General features: G+C 34.8%; 2 protein-coding genes across 2 annotated transcripts; one reads left to right on the top strand and one right to left on the bottom strand.

The window, feature by feature from the left end:
- Positions 1-208: 208 nt before the first annotated feature.
- On the top strand, positions 209-1458 carry LOC129885073 (putative F-box protein At3g10240). The gene has a single exon (XM_055959288.1). It carries the CDS (start codon positions 290-292, stop codon positions 1349-1351), a length of 1062 nt encoding a protein of 353 aa, XP_055815263.1. The 5' UTR covers positions 209-289; the 3' UTR covers positions 1352-1458.
- A 1572-nt stretch (positions 1459-3030) lies between these two features.
- Positions 3031-3958, bottom strand: LOC129884357 (putative F-box protein At1g20657). Its single transcript, XM_055958671.1, has 2 exons — positions 3682-3958; positions 3031-3561 (listed from the first exon to the last, which is right to left on the bottom strand). The coding sequence occupies exons 1-2, from the start codon at positions 3956-3958 to the stop codon at positions 3428-3430; spliced, it is 411 nt and encodes a 136-aa protein (XP_055814646.1). The 3' UTR covers positions 3031-3427.
- Between the last annotated feature and the right edge of the window lie 10578 nt (positions 3959-14536).

Here is a 14536-nt window from a genome sequence, read left to right as displayed (position 1 = left end):
GGATATATTGTGTGTTACAGAAGATTCTCAGCAAGTTTGTCAGTTTCTATGAATTTGTAGTTCGAATTCAGAATTTTAAATTTTAAAGATAGCCGACTGCAAGTTTGAGGGTAAAAAAGACCTATTACTAATTTTCCCCTCCTAATACTAGTACAAAACGTATACTTCTTTATTTTGGAGAGAGAGAAAAAAATCCTAAACTCATTCAAAAATCAACTGATAAATATACGCTCCATAAGGGAAGGGTTTTAGACCTTAAAAAAAGGGCGTCCAACTTGTGTTCAAGAAGATGAATCCATCAATTCCCAAAGAAATAGTCATTCAAATATTCACATGGCTTCCTGTCAAGTCCATAATGCGTTTCAAGTGCGTTACCAAATTCCTTAATTCTCTTATTTCCGAATCATATTTTACGGATATTCATACAACTCACTCTATGACCCGTCTGGGTGGAAGAAAATACTTTTTGGATGGATCGGAATTTTATTGCACTTCTGATCAGGAAAGGGAAGATGTAAAATCCTCTGCTTCCGGCGTTGTTCAAATTCAGAGTTTTGATGAACTCCCCTTCTATATCCCTGTAGGTTCTAATTTAAGTTGCGCTAACGGTTTATTTTGCATTCAGAAACCTGCTGCAATTTTAAACCCTAGTACAGGACACGTAAGATTTCTTCCCAAACTAAATGATAATTTGTCTATGCTTTACTATTGGTTAGGTTTTGAGCCAGAAGAAAACAAGTACAAAGTTCTTTTGACAAGAACTACTATTAGCAAACCGTACCTAAAACACCGGGTTTTCACATTAGGCATAGACGAATCATGGAGAGAGACTCAAAGCTTCCCCTATCATGTTATGTCCAAGCATGGGATTTGCATCAATGGAGTTATCTATATGTTTGTTTTCCATGATGAACTACTTGCTATAGATGCATTTGATCTTAAAACTGAAAGTTCCAAACTTATTGTATTGAAGAATGCATCTAAGTGGTGGTATTACGAGTTGATAGAGGTGAAGGGTCAGCTAGCAATCATTGATTATGAAAAATGGTCACGTGAATATATCCACTTGCGGGTTTTAGGACAAATTCAGAAAGAAGAAGAATGGGAGAGTCATATCATTCACTATCCTTCAATGTGGAAGCACATACCACCACATGTCATATCCGACGTCATATTATCATGCATGGCTTGTGATGGGCAGATTTTATTCATCCTCAACTTAGAGTCAGGTATTTTATGCTCGTGTTATGATGTCACAAGACAAAGTTGGAGAAAAATAGAAACAAAGGGGCTTCCTACGAATCATCGCATCAAACGCATTTATAGTTACGTAGAAACACTAGTTATGTAGAAATTAATTCTCTTTCCATTTGAGAATTTTTTGCAATTCATATGTTATTTTTATTGCATCATGATATTAAGCATAATTTAGTGTCAAATTAGTATCTAAATAAAAGTATATGCCAATACAAATTTAGTCACATGATTTCATTGTTTATATGTTTTATTGATGTCAACCCCCAGCCCTCCAAGTTAGACTTGTGTATTTTAAAGCAGAAACATATCAGGAGAAGAGCTTGTAAGATCTGCTGGTCTAGGAGTGACTTTGGAATAGGACTTTGCAATCTGTCCACTTAGATTATTTTCAATGTCCACTGAAATGGTTATCACTCAAGTCTACAACAGGTAGTGAATATCCCATGATGACAAGTTGAGTGATTGTAGTTTTTGCAATACACTTATGTTGGATGGAATTGGACCAGTTAGCCACCAGCCTTCAACATTCAACAACAAGAAGATGAATTCTGGCATAAAAAAAAAGTATCAATTCCTCTTACTACCAAGTCGTTAATGTGCAAGTGCGTTTTCAGATTCTGTAATTCTCTTGTATCCGAGTCAGATTTTGTGGATATCCATACTTGTTGTTCTACGACCCGTCCTGGTGGACCAGTTAGCAGACAAAAAATCTGAGAATTCAAGTTTCACCCAGTTTCTGTTAAACAAGTGGGAAATTGGTCCTTCAAGATGGCTATTCCATAAAGGTTTAGGAATGGGCTTCCCAGATTGGAATAACTCCTTCATTACTTTTTAAAGGAGATATTAATAAAATAATAATTAATTAATAAAATACAAGATTGTAGTTTTTACAGTACACCTAGTCAGGAGCTCACATATTGGTGCGACTCCTTTTGAGCAGCTTTCCCAAACACAAGAAGGTTTGTAACATTTGGGAGTTCATTGGTGTCTTGGAAATCTAAGACGGAAGAGTATAGGTTACTGGACTTGTTTTCAGAGATGGGAGTAAGAGTGACACAGCCGGTAACAGTAAAACTGCTCTACATATTGCTTCTAATCCAATATTTCATGAGCGTACAAAGCATAATACATGTAGGACATCACATAGGATGCAAGTTGTCATCTAGGATGTCATGTAGGACGTGTCTGTTTATTTGTTAAATTTTATACAAATTTAAGTGTCTACTTGTACACACCCAAAATTGGAGGACATAAATATGAAATGAGACCAGATTAAATGATATATTTATGTATTATACCTAAAGAAAAAAGAGTACTCCCAAAAGAAGTACTGCTTTGTTATTACCGGCCAAGGTAGACTTCACTAAGAATGTTACTTCATTGTCATCCGTAAGTAGGAATATTATAATATAAGCAAAGTTTATTTCAGAATTAATACACTTAATTAGCTTATGACTAACTTATGGAACCAATCTAGTTTTTCATATCAGAAAAGTAACTTTGTTTCTTAGATGACAAAAACTGAGTAACTTTCTTGCTCAATTTTTATTAGTCGAGTGACCTTCTGAGTAATCAACTCCAAATTAATGCTGCATTACATTGAATGAAAGATGATGGGCAAAGCGATGCAATGTTTCTTGACTGCGTACTGTTCAAAGCCAATACTGAAATTGACATAAACACACAATTGAGTAAATGTGAGACATAACAAGTCTTGGAAAGAGGACCAAAGTGCATACAAAATAAACTAAAGCCTCTACATAACTAGTCTTTCGACGTAACTATAAATGTCTTTAATGTAGCTGCTCTTCTTAGGAAGCCCCTTTATTTCTAATTTTCTCCACCTCTTTCTCATGACATCATAACACCAGCATAAAGCACCTGACGTGAAGTTCAGGACGAATACAATCTCCCCATTACCGGACGTGCATGACGATATGTCTTCGGGGGTTGTATGTGCTTCCACATTAACGGAAAGGAAATGAAATAACTCTCCCGTTCTTCGTCTTTCTGAGTTTTTTCTAAACTCGCAATTGGATATATCCATGTCAGCATTTTTCATAATCAATGACAGCTAGTTGACCCTTCACCTCTGTCAACTCACAAAACTGCATGTTTGATGCCCACAATGCAATAACTTTGAAATTTTCAGTTTTAACATCAAATACAACTATACCAGTCTGTGTTCGCCATGGTAAAGAAACTTATACAGAACTCCATTGATGTAAACCCCGGGCTTGGGCATAAAACGAAGGGAGCTTTTAGTCTCTCTCCATAACTTGTCTATACCTAAAGTAAGAACCACTTAGGTTAGGGAGAAATCTTATTTCTCTTGGACTAGGATTGAAAATTGCAGCAGGTAATGATTCCCAAATGCAAAATAAACCATTAACGCAATCCAAATAACAAGAGAGAGTTCATTACATCTCTCAATTTGAAGAAAGGCAGTAGAGTCTTTTCCATCTTCTTTTTGCTCAGCACTGTAAAAAACTGATTCACTTTCGTATAGAAAGAATTTTTTTCGGGTCCTAGAGCGACATCTATGTATATCCTTAAAATCTGATTCCGATACAAGAGAATTACATAATATGGAAACGCACCTAAAACGCATTAATGACTTGATAGGAAGCCACGAGAATATTTCAAACATTATTTCTTGAGGAATTGACGGTTCACTTCTCTCAGAATTTATCTTCTTCATTGTTTGGATTGCTAAAGTTCGGCGGCAGAACTAATTAGCAAATTCTAGAAAAAAAACCATTTTTGTTCAAGTAGAAGTAGGTAAACCTAAAACTTATTTAAAGTAAAAACATTTTTAATTATTAGGAGAAGAACAAACAAGGAAAACAAGTAATTAATCTATTTTTCCTTTTGAAGCTTTCAGGACCTATATGTTATTTAGAATTCTCTCATAAGTCTAAAATTCGATTAACATGTATTTATTGGTTGTAACTAGTGGTGCCAAAGTGAGCCCATATTTTAATAACTCACCCATATTTTAATGGGTTGGGTGAGTGATTTTTTAGAGGGGTAAAATATGGATTTAAACTCATATTCAACCCATAGAAATATGGGTAAAATATAGGTAAATTATGGGCTACCCAAATAGGCTAAGCTTCCCATTTTTATTAGGGAAACTTACATAAATATACAATATTAAGAAAATATTTACCATCTATAGCAATAAAAAAAAATTCACTGAATATTTATAATACATTTATAATACAGTTTTAATACATATTGCAGAGAACTATTTATAAAATATATATAATACAAGTTTTATACATAGATAATACATTTATCGCATATTTTAATAGACTTATAATACATTATGTTAGTTTCTTACTATACAAACATAATATATATTTTAAAACACTTATAATACATTTATATTGTATGCATAATTCACTTTTAATGCAAGTATAGATTTATCATAGTATTGCTATATATTGTTATAAATGGTAATAAATAAAAAATATCGCTAAAACCAGTAATTATTTTTTTAAAAGCTCTCAATCAAGTAATTTTCCCTTTTTATTTACTCAAAATTCATGATATCACTAAAAATGTTGTAATTTCCCATCCTTTTTATTTTCTTCATTAAAACTAATTATTCTCCTCTATAATTAAAAAATATAAAAAGGTAGTCTGGTGCACTAAAACTTCCGCTATGCGCAGGGTCCGGGGAAGGGTATAATTAAAAAAAATATATATAAAAATTTAATTTTTTTTGGAAAAGGTGAAGTCTTTGGCCCTCGAGTCTCAAATCAGGTATCAAGATCTGGTTTCGAATCTATCGTCAAGGTCGGGTTTTAGGATCAAATCTCGATTTGAAAGACGGGTTGGGAGTTGGGGGTCGGGTGTTGGGTTCTAATTCTAATTTGAAAGTTGGATCCCGAATCGGGTGTCGTGATCGGGTCCCGATTTAGATATCAGGATCGAATCCTGATTCGAATGTTGGGTCTTGAGGTTGTTTGTTCTATCTCTATTTGCAACAAAATAGTACTTTTGTTTAATTTACAAGAAGAGGGTCGAGGTCGGATTCCAAACCGAAAGTCAGGGGCCAGGTCCCGATTTAGAAGTCGGGTCCTGAGTCTGGTTAACAGTTGGGTCCCGCATCGAGTGTCGAATTTAATTTTATGATACAATAAAATTAAATAAAATATTTTCAACATTTTTCATCCAAAAAAAGACTAAAATCCTTTCTCCATATTGAATTTTAAAGTAGAGTACTCATGAAAATATGGGTAAATTGGTATTTTACCCAACCTATTTTTATCCATATAAAATCTGGGCGGCTTGAATTATTACTCATTTTATGTTGACCCATTTTCAATCATCCCAAATTTGACTCAATCCACCCATTTGCCACCACTAGTGGTAACTATATCTATTCCAAACAATACTTTATTTAAAAGGGAATCCTATAACTTGCTAAAGTTATTACGAAAATAAATTAATAACCGTATGGAATGATTAAATAGGTTTTTAGTTTTCTTAAAAATAAATCAAAAAAATATTAAACTGTACTGAGTACATTTTATGTGTAAAATATCTTTTGTTTATTAAGTTTAGGTAATAAACATAAATAGTTTTCCTTGGATCTCGGGTGATGGAAACGGATACAAGTAACACATAATTAATAACCAAAGTCCCTACACCAAAACCTATTATGCTACTTCTATTGAAATTAAATTAGTTTTAACATCCTAAATTAATTGCTAAAAGGTATTTTTACGATCTTGAGTATTACCTATAAGAGTTGGATATGATTATGAAAAGAGTAAGTATTATTGATACAGTGTGTGGTATATATACATGTACAAGTATAGAAGAGAAAGGAGATTGTTGAACATAAAAGACCTAAAGATAAGAGGAACTATCTACGTACTAGGACGGTATACTCAATATACAAACGTATTAGGACTCTACATACTTATCCTTATCATGTCCCCTCAACATTGGCTCAATTTGCTTGAGACCAATGTTGCTAACAAAGTTGACAAAGGACTTTCTGGGAAGTGCTTTGGTTAACGCTAGTTGAGCTCTAGTTGGAATGTGATGAATTGAATTTTTCCTACTTTCCACTTGGTCACGGACGAAATGAAAGTCAATTGCGATATGTTTTATTTGACTGTGCTAGACTGGATTACGACACAGTTAAGTGACACCAATGTTATCGCAAAAAACCTTATGAGGACAATTGACTTGTGTAGATAGATTTGTGTAGTTTACACGCATGATTTGGAAATCAGGAATCTACAAAGCCAGGTGGTTGTTGCATGAAAACAACACCATGAAGAGTACCTTGTAAAACGGCATTGTTTATGTCAAGTTGACGCAACTGCCATTTAAGAGACACGGCTAGGGACAAGATGAGGCGAATAGTTGTGGTTTTAATAATTGGACTGAAAGTGGAATGATAATCAATTCCAGGACATTGATGAAATCCTTTCGCCATTAATCTGGATTTATAATGCTCTATGCATCCATCAGGTCTATGTTTGACACAAACACCCATTTCCACCCAACTATGTTTTGAGAGGGAGAAGATGTCACGACCCCAACCCATCGTAACTGGCACCCACACTAACCCTCCGATGGGAGAACCATTTTTACAGCCCAAGCTAACAATACTTGCGAGATATAACAATTTAAAGATTATGGAAGTAAGTTTAATCAAGAAATAAATACTGAGTTCCCATAAACTCAGAAACCCTCTAGTTAACAAACTTAAATCATGCGGAAATAGCCTAGGAACTGAAAGTCAATTGTACCAAAATTCTAAACAACGAACAAGTCTAGAAAAATGGAATGCAATCCCCAAAAGAAAATCATTAAGAACTAACCAATGTTTGAACATCTAAGTCCCGGAAGAAGAACTAGAAATAAGATAGTCCACAACAGCTTGAAAGAAATAGCTCACCCTTGAACTCAAACAAGTGTCACTCCTCTAAACAAGGTCTCTCCGTTGTCGGCTGAATATTCCCTGTACTCAACAAAGACAGAGCAAGTGTAGTATCAGTACACAAAACTGACAGTGTACTGGTAGGATCACGCGGCTATCCGGTAAGCGAATCATGGGCAAGTAAACTCAACATAATAATCACACATATATAGAATACTTAACCATTTTCACCTAAATCAGTACTCAGCAAGATCACAGTTCAACAATCTCAATATCGTACAACTTCACATAAGGGTCCTCTTATGGAACCTACAAATACTTAACTTGTGTCAGAAAGTGACACCCGATCCAATATTTGTGTCGAAATATGACACCCGATCAAATTATATGTCGGAACATGACATCTGATCCAAACATACAAGGAATCACAATTTCACAATCAGAGTCAACATTATTTCACTAAGAACAGGTTCATCAAAAAACAGGCCAACAAGTGATTATTTCACATAAAATATAGCATGTTCCCTATTCATATACACATATGCATACTATGAAGCAATTTAACAAGTACATGAAACACATACGGGAAACAAAACCATCACCTACCTCGAATTCGAGTTTCAACCGCTCTAAATTATAAGAGTCTTCCCTTTCTGGGTTCGTTCCGCTTGTTTTTGGTCTCAAACAAGTCACATATACACAAAGGATCAATATAATGGCCTTATTCACATGAATTATAATATAATTCCCTTCCTAGACCAAAACCCATAATCCTAACCACATCCTAGGGCTATTTTCCACCCTTGCCCATGGGCCAAAACCCTCCCACAATGACCACCCATCCTAGTTTATGGGTTTTAGGAATCGAATAATGGATTTAGGGAGTAGAATCCTTACCTTAAGAGTGAAAATTCATGAAAAAATAATAAAAATCGCCCTGAGTCACCTCCTGTCAGTTTAGGAATTATCCCGCTCTCGACCATCCTGCTTTGGCAGCCCTACTCTAGCGGGACAAATCCCGCTCTGGCAGGTTGTACAAAAATAGAGAGTTATAAACTTGAGTTCCAAACCCCCATTTCACAATATATCCCCTCCCCATGATGCATTAAATTATACCATTCACGCCAAATATAATTCTAGGAGTTTTACTCATCCGAATGCGATTTTGTAAAGTCGTAAATGCTCTGTATCATCTTAGATATCAGCTTACCCAATCAAATTAGAGATTAGATCCCCCTCCATTAATAAGGTCACCTTATACCTCACCTGATTCAGAATTTGTCCAAGTCTGGCCTAGGCTAAATATTTCCAAAGTTACTATTTGAAGTTTTCTGGTCCAAAATCCTTTTCCATTGGCCTATCCATAACAATGGAGATAGGACATTACAACAGATACCAATTTACCCAACACTCGTCCTCTAGTGACCAACTAAGGAAAACAAGGCTAAAGTAGAGATAGAGACACTGAAATTGAGATTTACGACCAAGAAGTGGTATTGACATCCTGCTAATGGGGGTAGATTAGAGATTGGAATTTTTGGTAATTTTTACGAAATTTGTGTAATGACCCTAAAGGTAATTTTTGGTAATTTTACGAAATGACCATTTTAATTCTCCTAATTGTTGCCTCGAGTCATATTTGAATCATATTCCAAATTGATTTTGGGCAATTCTATGAAAACGATGAGTTTTGAAAAGTTTTAAGTTTAAAAGGCTTTAAGTGTTCAAAAGTGATATTTGGGATCAATCATTGCTACGGGTCTCGAAATGGAATTTTGTCAATTTCAGCAACCCTAAAAAGTGAAAATTGGTCTAGAAGAGTTTACGAAATCAATTTTGGAGTCGTAATGAATATTTGAGGTCTTGAGTTAGGAATTTGAAGAATTTTAGGCCAAGGTTTGACTTTGGTCAAATTTTAGAGTTTTGATACTCAAAATAAAATTTTGACAACTACATTGGCTTCGGGGGATGATGTTTGGTCTATAAGAAGTATTGGTTGAATTTGTAGAGGTCCCGAGCCCATTTTGGTATTTTTCAAGCCTAAGTTGGTTTAGTTATGACTTTTCAAGTTTCGAGTCAAGGAGACCACAAATTTGAATTCTGATAGTTCCATCAGTTCCAAAATGGCCAATTTAGGCTATAAGCATTGTCGACATGAGTATCAAGGTAATCTATTTGAGTTTAGGGTCATTTGATGCTTTAAACTTTGAAAGTTAGCCTATGATTGACTTTGGTCAACATTCATGGAAAATACACTCGGATAAAAATTTTGACAGTACGGTTAGTTTTGTAATTTTGATTTTGGTCTAGAATGTCCCTTCGTTCACTTTTTGAGGCTTCTATTCTAATCTCAAGGCCCGTTGTGGAATTTGGCTTATTTTGCATTTGGGTGTGGGATCCACTTTTTGTTAAAATGACCTCATACGGTACTTTTGAATACGCCATTAATTTGGAACGTCGAATTTAGTAGGGTAGCATATCTGGTTTATTTTTATTGGATTCTGAAAGAATTTAGAGGGTTCGTTCGGAGACTTTAAAATATACCAAAATTAGCAAATTTGTTGTAGGTTTCAGACCCGTTTTCAGCTTTTCTCTCAACTTTGAATCCTAATTTTTTGAGTTTTTCAAGTCCAAATCTGGTGATTCAAGAGGCTATCCTCAATAGAATTTCATAGGGATCCATTGGTGAGCTTAGAATTTTGATTAGAGGCTTCGTATGAGGTAAATTCTACGACTTTAGCTTCTGCCTCGACCATTTTCAAATTCAAGTTTTGATTAACTTTATAAGATGACTTCTTGGTCATTTTTGGTCCGAATTCAGTGATTCAAAGCTTTAAATTGTATGGTATTTCTGTGGGAATGCAGTGATATGATCATAAAGTTATGGGGAATCTTCAATTGAGGTATTTTCTTAGTTTTAGCTACTGCCCTAGCTTAGTTTCAAGCTTTAATGGTGATTTAATGTGTTGGGCTGATTTCTTCCGTTTTAAGCATTTTTTGTGCCCCATTTTGGTGTACAACCTCTATAATGGGTTTAGAACATTTTCATAAAGTTGATTTTGGGAATTCCATCGCAGGTCCTATAATCTCGTTTTTGACCCTATTTTGGGTCTGTCTCCGAAAAATGGGACTTTGGTGTCGTTAGCTCCATAACTTAATTGAGAATTCATATTTGATTAGATTCTTATGAATTCGAAAGCCGAAGGATGGGAAAGATTCAAGTTCCAGAGTAGTGGGGTGCGGCATCAAGGCAAGTGAATTTCTAAAACCCCGTAAATCTTGTAGATTACTTGAATTTTCTTTCATATATGTATTGGGGTAAAATGAGAATAAGGTTTGGGATGATTATCATATGAGTTATACCTAACAAAAGATCTGGGTAATGAAAGGATTATGTGTGATATGGTGTTGATAAAAATTGTGAAATTCTTGACTCAAACTTGATATGAACTTGATGAAATGCTATGATAGCCCATAATGTGATTATGAATTGATGAGCTCGTCATTTTCTCATTGTTGATTATGGAAATTGACTTAGATATACTTGGCCACCGATTGATTCTGAATGTGATAAAAGGGGATTGAAATACAGACTTGATGACTTATAATGATGTGAATGATGTAATTGTTGATAGTGATATACTATTGATAGTGAGAAATAGAGACTTGATGACTATTATCAAAGTGAATGATGTACTTGTTAATGTTGATATATTATTGATATTGTGATTTTGAATGTGTTATTCCTCTCATTGTATTCCACTCCTTGTATTCCTCTCACTGAGTATTTGTACCTATTTGCTTGCACCAAGGCTATGCTTATGTTGTGATGATGAATTGTGAGGATGAGAGAAAATATAGGGTTTGGGCCACACGTCCATGGCAGAATTATAAATATTGAGAGGAAATAGGGATCGATCCACACATCCATGGAGAAATCCTATAAATTGAGAGGAAATAGGGAATGGGCCACACGTCCGTGGTGGGAAATTATTATGAGAAAGATGGAATCAGATACATGGTCCTTGTGAGGCCCCAATTGGTTCTGATTTGTTATACATTAGACGTGTATCATTAGGATATGCATACATGATTATTCGTGATGTCACATTTCATTACATTGCATCTTATCTGTCATCATGAAATTGTGTGTATACCCCTGTGTCATGAGATTGATTATTTAAGGCTAATATGACTTATTTAAAGTTGATGATGCGTATTGATGAGCTATTTATAATATGAACCATGTAGCGTAGATTAAGATGATTTTCTGTCCAAGTTATAGTTTGAGGAAGTTCGGTTGGGATGAAAGGGGTTTTAGTATCTATTAGATTTATCTAGTTTTCTTAGTTTACTTATTGAGTACCGTGTTGTTTGGTACTTACTCCTTGCTTAGTTTGTTTGTTGAGTACCGTATTATTTGATACTCACTTCTTGCTTCTATACTTATGTAGGTTCTGATCCCGAACCATGAGTATTCACTTATCTAATTATTTGAGGCTTCCAGGAGATTGAGAGAGGTAGCTATTGATATCCGACGGACTCTCTTATTCTTTTATTTTATGTTTTGATCTATTTGAGAGTCGAGGACATAATCAATAGTTGTATTTACATTTTAGTTCTGTTTTAGTTTCTTGTACATGTGACAACTAATCTTGGGGGTATTTAAGTTTGAAAGACTTCTGTTTTTGCTTATTATATACCTATTTAAATTATTTTTGCTTAAATTTCCATAAAATTTTGGGTTTTAGGCTGACTTGTTCGGTGGAAAAGGACAGATGCCATCACATCTGGATTTGGGTCATGAAAAAATGGTATAAGAGCCCAAGTTCATAGGTCTTATGTGTATAAGCCAAGTATAAGTAGAGTCTAAAGGGTTGGTACAGAGACGTCTATACTGATCTTCGAGAGGCTATGAAAACTGTTAGGAAAGATCTTCACTTCTTGATTCTTTATCGTGCGTCCTTGGTCTTGATCTAATTTTTATCGCTTCACTCCGTCCTCTCACTTATAATGATGGTTCGTGTATGGTTCTGCGTGCATGCAGTTGAGATGTCATCGCTTGGTTTCAGTGGTTGATCTGGTATTGAGGCAGAAATGATTACAGAAAAGGTGTGTGATCAGACCTAAAATGCTTTGCGATTAAAAAAGGAGAGCAAGGTTGTGGTTCAGTGATATAATTTGAGGATATGATATTTACAAATGGGAAATGGTTGATAAACTTCATGAATGTCTTACCCTTTCAAAGAATTATTCAACAGTAGGAATAGCGTTTGTGTGGCTTATACGATATCTAAAGTTGTTTAAAAATTAAGAATAGTATAATGAAGGGAGTGACTATGTTATAAGCACTATCAACTTGGAGACTATAGTCGGTGTTTTTCAAAAAGTAATGGGTTATGTGGGGTATTACGATGGCTACTTCAATCGAGACTAGAATTTTTATAGTGATTTTTATAGAGTTGGTGTATATCAAAAAGTGTCATAGTGCATATCACTTTCAGCTGGAAGCTTAAATGCTTTGGTGATGGTTTACAACTATTTAATGGGTTAAATATGAGGTCTATTTGGGTATGATCTTCTCAATGGATATAATATGATAAAAAGGTAGATCTAGTGGATGTTCATGGTATGGTACTAGTGATACATAGAAACGGAGACATCTAAGAAGTTGGCAACTGCTTTGCCTACTCAGGTAATGAGGTTTGATGTTGCATTCTTGATTGAGAAATTAAATAGTTGTTACTATGAACGCTTGAGTTAAGCATTATTTATTAGGAAAATTATAGTGGTGGATTGAGTGTATCTATCATGTCTCGTCTCTTTGGCAAGGTACAATACTAGGGCTGGCATCAATATATTGAAGACTGATGGCTTCATGATAAACCAAGAGAAGTATATTGATATTAAAATAATGAGCTATGGGTAAGGAAAGTTCCAACAAATATACTTGTGTGACAGTAGTTGGGGATGTTAATGAGAAAGTGTGATTTAAAATTAGGTTGGTCCATTAGACGTGGTTAGTATAATTGGGTCCAAGGTATCCTGTGGATGATAGGGTTGATTTTGAGATAATGGCAAGTTTACTGAACATAGTAATAAAAGTTTAGGAGGTTCCATGATTAGAACACATCTATATGATAAAAGCTTTTGGTTAAATAGAGACAGTATGGTAAGGATGACTTGCGGGTATCTAAGGTTGGGGTTTGCCACTACTTGATAAGTAGCATAGTTTTATGGATAGTTGTATGATTTGTTGAAAACCACCCAAGTAGAGTTGAAAAGAGTATCAACATATAATGAAAGGATTTGTGGAATATAATTTGGCCTTCAGAATGAAGCAAGGGAAAGACTACTTATTCTCAAGGATTTAATTTCAGGAATGTTGGAAAGTTGAGTTCGAAAACACGTGACTTCATTAGTCTTGCTCTGGATCATATTAATAGTGTCTGGTGTGCATCAGATGGATTGGGTATGCTTTGAAAGTGGAGTCTACAAACTTTTGGCTCTAGTATTGTGGCAAGTTCTATGGTGGTTTTGAATTTTGATGATTTACACGATTTGGGTTCCTAATGAAGGACATGGTAAAATGGACGTATAAGTGTTGGTGACAAGCTAAGGTATGTGATGGCTTAAAATCTTCAACGTATGGACTAATATTGATTGATAAGGGGGTTGGTTTACATGGTTTAAATTGAAATTCAGGTTTTGCATTGTAATTTCATGTTCGTGGTAGTTGATTTTGTCAAGGTAGGGATTGAGAAAGTAAGAAATGATGATTGTGTCGATTGTTGAGTATTTGGAAGTTCTTATGCATGGTGTAGTATGTAGGTTTATTACTTTTGATTATTAGAAAGCTTAATAAAGTGTTTTAGTTGAGGATTCTGGTTTAAGGTAAAAGGTAACATGGTGTGGATTCTTAGCCAAGAAATAATGATGATTAATGAGTTACAGAAAAAAAAAATAAGAATTTTGCGCAATGGGTACAAGTTAAGAGGTATGAAGAAATAAGATATCAAGTGTAAATCCTTAGTTCAAGGTTGTGGATGGTATGAATTTTTGCCTTTGAGTTTAGATATAACAATACAAGGTGGACTAGTTTAGCATAGATGTATGATGAGTCATCAGCTACTTTCTGAACACTTAGTATTGGTGTTGGTGATAAACACTGATGTATGAGAGGTTATGCTTTTTGAGCTGGGTGGATAATTCTATTGATAGGACTACCCAGGCTATTGTAGTGCATTACATAAACATTTGATGGTAAATAGATGTTATGTTCCCATGGTATACAAAATTATTGGGGTGACCAAGAATTTCTTCAAGTTTGGCATGAGGTATATGATGGCTTGAATAGTAGTTGAAACTGGG

This window comes from Solanum dulcamara, chromosome 4 (assembly GCF_947179165.1).
Source record: "Solanum dulcamara chromosome 4, daSolDulc1.2, whole genome shotgun sequence".
NCBI classification, from domain to species: Eukaryota; Viridiplantae; Streptophyta; class Magnoliopsida; order Solanales; family Solanaceae; genus Solanum; species Solanum dulcamara.
This window is presented reverse-complemented; position numbering and strand designations above follow the sequence as displayed.